Source organism: Fusarium oxysporum, chromosome 15, assembly GCF_000149955.1.
Source record: "Fusarium oxysporum f. sp. lycopersici 4287 chromosome 15, whole genome shotgun sequence".
NCBI lineage: Eukaryota > Fungi > Ascomycota > Sordariomycetes > Hypocreales > Nectriaceae > Fusarium > Fusarium oxysporum.
Window position 1 is genome coordinate 1,508,498 of NC_031000.1, and position 8,963 is coordinate 1,517,460.

Here is an 8,963-nt window from a genome sequence, read left to right on the forward strand (position 1 = left end):
TCAGCTACGCCATCTTCAGTATAAACACGGCGAACCATTGCGAAAGGAGTTCCGACAAGAAAATTACGTGAAAATTCGGCTTAAGTGGATGGAGTCGCGTAGGGTAGATAAGGAGAAATGCGAAAAATTTCAAAGGGCCAGAGAACTAGGCCACGAGGCGGAACGGGGACAAGTCAAGCCGATATTAAAATTTCATGAAAACTGCTATACAGCATTGATATGGGTTTGTGAGTATCTTCGTTCTTGGCTAAATGCGATGCACTTGAAAATTCGGAGCTTGTATGGAAAGATTGAAATTTTGGTGGTCCATTAGGTGGGGGTGCCCACTAGGTGGTCCTGGATGGTAATATTACTCAGATCGAGCTCGCCGCTAACCACCCTTTGCGTCTAGGCGTTGTTCTGAACTACTCTGACTTCTACAACGAGGTCCAGAACTCGCCCAATCGTGCCTGCCACCATGCCAAGTTGGCCGTTCATGATGATCTTGCCGAACTCCACTCCCTGCCTGAAGAACCACTTGGCAACTGCACATACATTACGCAACTCCTCCTTGGGAATCTGACTATTTAGATATCCAGAGACTGATAAGCCAGAACCTCAGGATACGGCTCAGATGAGAAGGTAACCAAGGCGGCCTAGATCGAAAGGGTACGTAAGAATACCTTGTCCGAATCATTTGAGGTCCTCGGTGATGGCAGCATCAAGTGCGGCAAACTGCCGCTTGGGGCAGGTCGGGTAGTGGGGGCAGTGACACCCTCAGCCTTGGCGAGGGCGGCGTCGTTGACACCACCGAAGGGGTACCTGTCACGGAGACCCTTGGTGGTAGACACATGCAGCATAGAGTCGCAGACTCGCAGATCGGCACGCATTTAGCCGCCATAGTACAAAACAAAGATTTCCTCGGAGAGCCCCTTTCTGGGGTCGCTATGGACGAGACCACACTAAATGCCGGGACCACTCCACTTAGCTCTCGAGACGCTCTTCCTAACGAGCATGGTGCTGGGCATGTTTGTTGTTTGTGCGCTTTGCATGCGCTTGCTCTCGACCCGTCGCTTGACACGGTAGACTTTTCAGCCTATAAACTCAGGCAGGGGGGAAAGGGAAAGTCAGAGCCGTAGAGACGAGAAGGGAGAATTAATTATCATCAGCCGATAGCAGTGGTGTGCGAGTGTATGAGTATGTGAGGTGGAGATGAGTGGGTTGTCCATCTGTATCACTAGGCGTTAGGGTGCATTAGTTTAAACGGTAGCAGGAGGTACCGGTAGTAAAATCAAGGATGGATCGAGCTGGCAACCGAGACAGTAGACGAGACGAAGATCAAACAAGACCCTTTGTCATGGTTGTCAATCAGGTCCCTGGAAAACCCCACAGCTCACCCCGTCCAGTCGGTGCCACCAGCTTGGGGCAGGGGGACGATCAATCTGATGACCCCCAGGTGACCCGGCTTTAACACCAAACAGAGCAACCCTAGTCACTCATATCCGAGTCAGCCAACGCATCCCCCATTCCCTAATGTAGAAGATAGCTATATTCGCCATGCTCCCCTCCAGCCGACCATTTAATCAGCACTACTGCTATTCTTCTTCTTCAAATTCCGCCTGCTCCAATTCAGACATCGCAGCTGAGTCCGCCTCTGCCGTTGCCTACGGACTCGGCATGGACTCCATCCAACTCCCCGTAGCCTCCGTCGAGGTGCTTCGCTGCATGCGATGCGCCTGCTCCGTCGAGGCCACCTCCACCGACGACATCGGCGCCATGGGCATGGTTCGCATTGCCTACAATCTCTACTACTGCGAGCGCTGCGCTAAGATAGTGGGATATATATAAATCAGTAGCCCTGGTGTATTGGAGCTGGATGGCAAAGAGGTCCGGTCTGCTGGTGGCTGGGATGTGGATACTATGTGACTAGATTGCATTATTCTGCTCCCTCACAGACAACTCATACCTTTCAACGTCATCGTCCCATATCTACATTATGTCTTTAATACACTTCTTGCAGCATAGACCGGACTGTGTCAAGGTTGCGGCTCTGCGGCGGCCCATGGCAAGTGGCACCAGGCTGTCGTTGACGCTGAGGGGGGCCTCACGAGGCAGAAGTCCCGCTGGCCGGGAGTGCCGCGATCGGGCTAGGCGAACCAGTATCAAGATATGATTCGGACAAAACGACGAGATGAGGAGACAGGAAAAAGCACGGCCAGTCCGACCGCCTCAGCCATGGCAGGCGATACTGTTCTTCTAGATGTGGGAGACAGGTTTGGAGGGAGTCTAGCTTGCGGTTTAACAGATTGAGATAAACTTGTATGGTAAGGGAGGGAATCTGTAGATACTACTAGGGCGAGTGGGAGGTTTAAGCAATTGGCAGTGCGGCTGAGTTGTAGCTTAGATTGCCGCTAAGCTGAGCATCGAAGCCAAAGCCGCTTTCATGCATTTCGGAGATGAAGTTTGATGCGTGGCTGGGCTGGTCTGCATACCTAACATTCTGGCTAGCAGCGCCTATTGTAATCAAAATTTATTTACTCAGTTAATATGAAAAGCCCTTATCGAATAAATAAAATCGCTGTTATATCTACAAGGGCATGCGCCTAAGTACCAGCTCTAAGGTAGAGATGGTTTTGTTTGAATTGTTACTCCCAGTATATTAGTATTTTATACCAAGGATACACGTTGATGAGGTCTTTGCTACCGCCGGGCCGATAGTTGCAAATAGAGAACTGGAAGGGCTCCTCCTTTTCTCTCGAGACGGCTCAGGCCTTGCCGTACTGGATCGATGAGCACGGATCAGGCGTGCTCGCTCTATTGAAAATGCATAGGATTACGAGGAGCCATGGATTCTAGGGACCCAAGTCGATGGCAACTAACCCTAGCGGCGGTTAGGCAACTAATTCTTTAATTGACAACAGATAAGCCAAAGCGGGAATTAATTGCGTCGGAGATTACGCGGTTGGATACGATTAAACCCACTCTGGGTGACTATATACACACGATCAGGGTCATGGAGAAGGATATCCTATTGCAACCAGGTAAGGACAGCGGCAGTACTGCGCTCAATTGACGAAGGCTCCCACATGTCGGCCATGAGCAGGCTCTCGCTTCGCCGCAGTCTAAATTCTCAAAGGGTTTATAGACGATGAGAATGTGTGAAGGTCTTGGGCTCAAAGATGTCGGTAGCCGCAAAGATGTTCATTTTAGCCGAGGATGTGCAAGGCTTCATCCAACGCAAGTGGCTTTTTATCAAGGAAGATCTGCGGTAGGGTGAGTCGCACCTACATGCCGCCAATCAAGTTGATGAGGAAGAGATGAAGATGTCGAAGAAATGGGGTATGCCGGCATTGCGCCATACGCATCTGGGAATAAATGGAATTATAAGACTGCCGTCAGGATGGAAGAGGGCTCGCTGTCGGATTGCCGAAAACAGTTGTTATGAACAGTTGTTATGACAGAATCTTACATTTCTATGGCGCTATTTTGGATATTCAACTCGGCTTCAGTATGCTTGGTGACTTCGTCATCGCTACAGAGGCAGAACTCTCGTTTTGGTCAGAGATGGAATTGCCAAACTCGAGTAAGGTCAAGGCAAAAGCCAAAGAACAGAAGCACAAAAGGGTACAAGATCAACTGCACATAAAGTTTACAATACAGTGGAAGGAATATGATAGTCTTCCCTCAGTGAAAGAGCACCAAAACCAGTCTATTTAGTAGAGACACAGTATCAGCATTGCGCAGACGCTAGGGATTATCACTTTCATACGTATATACGACCATACCATGGGTAATACAAACCAGGTTTCAGGAAGATACTCCCACCCTTTCGTTACACCCAGGTATTAAAAAAGCTCCTTGAACCCGCTCAGTAATCACAATCTCCTTGTTCTCCCGCAGATCAAAGGCGTCTTCTCCCAGCGTCCTACTACATCATGGCGAGGCAATTCAACAGTGTGCTTGCGGACTCATGGCTCGGGTTGCTTAACTTCGACAGTACAACAAATGATAGAGGGATCGGTAGCACCTTACCCACGACCTTAGACTCCAACCAAGGACAAGGACAGCCGTTGCGGGGTCAGCCAGGCGACGAGTGAGTTTAGAATTCCTTGTCCGTGGCCATATATTGACAAGGCAAAGACAGGATACAATCACCCGCCTCATCAAGATTGAGACCATGCTCAAATGGATCTATGACAACCAAATCAAGTTACTCGAGAAATACATTGGCATCAAACAAAGAATAGAGGCCATGAGAAAGAGCCTCGAAGAACAGGGAGGGTGTATCAAGGACTCCCTCGACCACATTCTTGCAAATAGCGGGACCCAGGTTAATGCGGGACTGAGGGCATGCGAGTTAAACAGAGTATGCTACTACGAAGTATTGGCGATAATGACACAGACCCAAGCGAGGATAAGGCAGACGGGTTCACGGGCGTGGAGGATCTAAGCAAGTATTCATATGATTTGTGGGGGAGGACAGATGGGTGGGTCTGATAGCATGTGTGTTGTATCGTGTTTCTGTGCTTGAAAGTGCCACGGGTTCAGAGAAATAAGACATTAGTCCACTCGGTTTCTCATTCTCGAGGTCCACCCCAGGCAAGGAACAGGACTGACAATGGAGCCTATGGTGAGCTGCCAATGCGTCACCGCGGACTCGCTAGACCTTGAGGGCGACCAACAACTTTGTGAGTGTTGCTGAGATGACGAGTTTGATGACAAGGAACGCCCGGTATGTTCTGTCTGTTCCGTCAAGGGCGCGGCACCTCGGAGCCAAGCCTACTGGCCGTGGGTATCTGCAGGACCGGTGCCTGAGGGGGCTTTGATGATGGTAGGGTGGCGACATCGGTCCACTGGAAGCAACAGACAGAGCGGTCATTGACAAGGATGGTTGGGTCCCCAAGTGAGTTTACCATTAGTTTAGTGGGGTTCTACCGTTGGTTTGCGGGATTAAGAGGATAAAACAGGACTCGATCTAGACACTAAGTAGCAAAGTCAGACCACTCTCAAGGCCCCAGCAAGGGAACCTTCTGGAAAGAATTACCCCGCGAGGATAGCCATCAAAGGTTTAGCAGGGGAGTCTCGTCCCCCTCTCTGTTCAAATGGGGCTCTGTCACTCCCCGCCTTGATTTGGCATAGCTTCCTCTAGGCAGTTTCACCTTTTATGATGAATACAATCCAGTGTGACTCTCGATTCACCAGTCGGCTAATCCTTTGATATCCCATACCGCAGAGACACATAACGGCGGGATGCCTGCAGCACCTGAAACCACCCATTGTCACCACGATGGAGAATTGGAGAGGCCGAGAATTCAAGCTTCAATGGAACATGAGCTGATGTGTCGCAGCTCGGGCGGATGCGGGGCCCTTTGGGATAAGGGTTCTGCCAGCTTAGCACGTTGTTCTGGATAAAGAACCGCAACCCATGCTCCATGTTGCCTATTAGCCTATGACATAGGCGTCCAGATGGTCTTTGTTATCGCCGTGTGCGCGTTCCGTCATCTTGGACTACGCCTCTTAATTGGCTTGACCAGGGCTCTCTGTAGCTGAAACCGACCGGACAATTCCATAGTTTCGCATTAGAGAGAGAGCGGCCTAGCGAGGTGAACATACAACTAGTTCGTGTTCTGATGGACCATGGGGCATGGGTTTGGGAGAGGAATGACCTTCCACACTGGGTTCATTCGACGCAATACGAACGATGACACTCATCTCCCAAACCATGAACCAGTCGGAATTAATTTTGCAACGACCTGCAGTGGCTGATGTCTGGACACACACAGTCTCATTATCCAGGTTGGTGGCGTTGGCTAAATGAGCCAAGAAACGGCTCCGCTAGCGCCCTGTCACCTGAGCGCTTGGGCCAACTCTTGTCTGGAACTTGGAAGTGCCGAGGACTCAAGCGTCCATCCCCTGTGCCCTTGATGCCCGATCCCCCCACGGCCCCACTGCTCCAGATGGTGAGACCGCCGCCTCCTTTGTTTTTATTTTTTTACCCTTTTTGGGGTTGGGTTGGGCTCAGCGGGTCAACAATGGCAGACATTCCGAGGAATGATTCAGTAATTGGCTCCTCGCAGATCCTCCTTCGCCAAGAGCAACCAGGTGGAGGTCCTGTCATTCGGTCGATTCAAGTTGATCTGTGGTTGAGGTGGTGCCAACTTACATGGATGGCTTCCCTCCCCGATGAAACCAAAGATTCGAAAGGAGGAGGACGTGTGTTCACGTGCAAGGAAGCCTACATTGGTACAGTTATACACAAGTAGTTCAACGCCTCCTGCGAACGTCCCTCCTTTAACGCCAGTTGTCTGCCAGCTGCCTGTCGGTCAGCCGTCTAGTTCTCACCATACTCACCTAGCTGGATTGTTTGCTTGCCGCTGTGTTGCCTACCCCTTGTTTGCATCTGCCCAGAACGCGTCCTCTTCGATCTCGCTTCTCCTTCATTCAACACGCCATGGTACCCCCTTGCCATTTTTGATCCTCGATCCTGACGACATCAGCACTACTGGACCGTGATCGTACGACGCAACATCATCCGCAACGCGAACTCCACCTGACTGCTAGCCATCATCGCCATGCCCTCGTCAGTCTACTGATGTAGTTTTTGAGATCTTTCTTGATTTCTCTGGGAACTTCTGCTGCGATGAGTTTGCCCAAGCCGCCAACGTCGCTGGACGACTCGTGCTCCGTCATCTACGAGAACACCCTTTACTCCTTCACGCCTGAGGCCTTCTTGTCCCTGCCTTTAGAGGAAGGTGCAAAATGGAAGAAGCTAGAGATGGGAGAGAAGGTTTCGGGGGCCGTCTGTGTTGGGGCGACCCCCGATGATACCGCACAAGCTGGCCTCTTTGTCGTCGGTGGAACCAGCGGCTCGGATGGCTACACTGGGCTGCAAAAGTACACCTACTCGACGGGCAAGTGGACTACCATCACCCCCTCCGAGTTGATCACGAAGGATCGCCTGTGGCATGGCTCGACGTACATCAAGGCCAGTGATGCCATCCTTATCTACGCTGGTAGCCGAGGCGGAGTCGCAGCCTCCTCGGGCGAAACTTTCACCATCCAGGCATCCGAGCCCTATAGTGTTAACTCCTATGGCCCTGGTTCTAGCCCCGGCGTCAAGCCTATTCTTCTCAACTGGTCTGATGTCGATGCTTGCTGGGTCGGCGGCAACACTAGAAATATCGCCATTGCCTTGTTCAACCCGACTACAGGCTGGAGGGAATCGGGAGCCACCTTGGCAGAACCCCTACCGAAGGACTCGAGTTCCGTTCAGGCGATTGTGATGCCAGGGGATGATGGCTCCAAGAGCCTCTACACTTTTGATCTCTCACAATCCCCCAACCAGGTCCGCCGGTTCGTTCTCCAGGACGCTTCTGGCGCGCCCCTTTCCAACTCGGCCGCCATCGCAAATGAAAAGCGCGAGTTGTCCCTGGACGATTGGCCAGAGTACAACTCGACGCTTGCACCAACCGCTACGCGGCAGAATTTTGCCATTGCCCAAGGCGCAGACGGCAAAGTTGTCTTCTCTGGTGGGAACTCCGAAGACCCTCTTGCCATATTCGATGCTACCAAGAACTCGTGGGTCGATGCCACCCAGGTATTCGATGCCGAGAACCAAAAGGTTCTGTCCGACAGCACGTTGACCTCTTCGACTTTCTCAACTACCGAAACAGCTAGCTCGGCCAAGTCGACCAAGTCAATTTATCCCCAGACGAGGTCGTCAACCTCAAACTCGGAGATCTCATCGACCTCTGCGACCTCGACTGCCTTGTCGACAGGCAGCTCAACCGCTTCTCTGACAATATCCGAGGCCAGCGTCTCGGCCACGGCAGGTGCGGCCGCTGGCAACAGTGACGACGATTTCGGTATCAGCTCCAATGTCATCCTGGGTATCATACTTGGATCGATCCTCGGATTCTTGGCCTTGCTTGGTCTGCTGTTGTTGCTCTTGGCGCGGCGACGCAAGGCCAGGAGAAACGGTATGGAGGCTAGCAGCACCAGGCACTTTGGCAACGGCTCACGCCAGCTACTCTCGCGCGGTCAAACCCGTGGTCACAACGCCACGCTGTCTCAGGAATCCTACTCATCCATGGCTATTTTGATAGATCGCACTGGGAAGAAAAAGACCAGTCTAACCTGGAAGCCTACCAACGAGACGACTCGAAGCTCCGGCAGCTCTTTGCACAAGCAGATCAAGGCCACCATTAGCAAGCCGATTCTGCAGGAGATGCCGTACCCTGCACTGCAGGGCTACGACACCAGGGGCGTTGGTTTCGACGTAACCGTCGCAGAGCACCGACCCCATGCATGGCCCATGGAAGCCCAGGACGGCATGCGGAGGAGCTCTGGCTGGAACCATTACTGGTCCGGCGGCAGCGCATTGCAGATCCTCGGCTTCGGTGGATCCAAGAGGACAACCGCTGGGTCCGAACAGAGCTCCCGCTACTCTGAGGCCATGCACCATCGTTTCGCGAGGGCAACGCAGGACTCGTCAGCTCTACCATCGCTGATCTTTGACTTCTACCCCGAGATAAATCGGGTCAATTCCGGCAGCCGTGTTCTGGCCGAGTGCAGCAAGATTCCATTCAAGGGTGGAGTAGCCGGCAAGCTTGAACGCACCCCCTCGAGGACGTCATCATCGGGTTACTCCAGTGGCATCCCGAAGAGCGTCAATGAAGCCTGGGACCATACCCTTAGCCCGAAGCCCTGGAGTCCTGACCGTGCGCCCAAAGTCGACTGCAACCCAAACTCCAACTTCGGAGCGCCACTGTCTCCAAGCGTCCCGGGCCCGTAGAACCCCCTTACAGGTGTGAGCAGCCAACCTCAGCTTGCAATTGCCTCAATGTCGTCGGATATGAGCTGACTGAATCTCGGTGACCGGTCACGAGAGTGAATTAGCCGCAGCCTCGAATTTTTGCACGGACTTTTGACGAGCCACCAAATAAAGCCCCCCCCCCCCCCCCCCCCCAATAATAGCACATACA

General features: G+C 52.3%; 4 protein-coding genes across 4 annotated transcripts; 3 read left to right on the top strand and 1 right to left on the bottom strand.

The window, feature by feature from the left end:
- Window positions 1-387: 387 nt before the first annotated feature.
- On the bottom strand, window positions 388-869 carry FOXG_14444 (uncharacterized protein; the record flags this gene model as incomplete). The annotated part of the gene is made up of 2 exons (XM_018394501.1): window positions 388-558; window positions 663-869. 2 exons carry the CDS (start codon window positions 867-869, stop codon window positions 388-390), a joined length of 378 nt encoding a protein of 125 aa, XP_018254668.1.
- A 667-nt stretch (window positions 870-1,536) lies between these two features.
- FOXG_14445 (uncharacterized protein) lies at window positions 1,537-1,827 on the top strand (the record flags this gene model as incomplete). Its single annotated transcript, XM_018394502.1, has 1 exon — window positions 1,537-1,827. One exon carries the CDS (start codon window positions 1,537-1,539, stop codon window positions 1,825-1,827), a length of 291 nt encoding a protein of 96 aa, XP_018254669.1.
- A 1,331-nt stretch (window positions 1,828-3,158) lies between these two features.
- FOXG_21722 (uncharacterized protein) lies at window positions 3,159-3,251 on the top strand (the record flags this gene model as incomplete). The annotated part of the gene is made up of 1 exon (XM_018402069.1): window positions 3,159-3,251. The coding sequence occupies one exon, from the start codon at window positions 3,159-3,161 to the stop codon at window positions 3,249-3,251; it is 93 nt and encodes a 30-aa protein (XP_018254670.1).
- A 3,368-nt stretch (window positions 3,252-6,619) lies between these two features.
- Window positions 6,620-8,773, top strand: FOXG_14446 (uncharacterized protein; the record flags this gene model as incomplete). Its single annotated transcript, XM_018394503.1, has 1 exon — window positions 6,620-8,773. The coding sequence occupies one exon, from the start codon at window positions 6,620-6,622 to the stop codon at window positions 8,771-8,773; it is 2,154 nt and encodes a 717-aa protein (XP_018254671.1).
- Window positions 8,774-8,963: the final 190 nt, after the last annotated feature.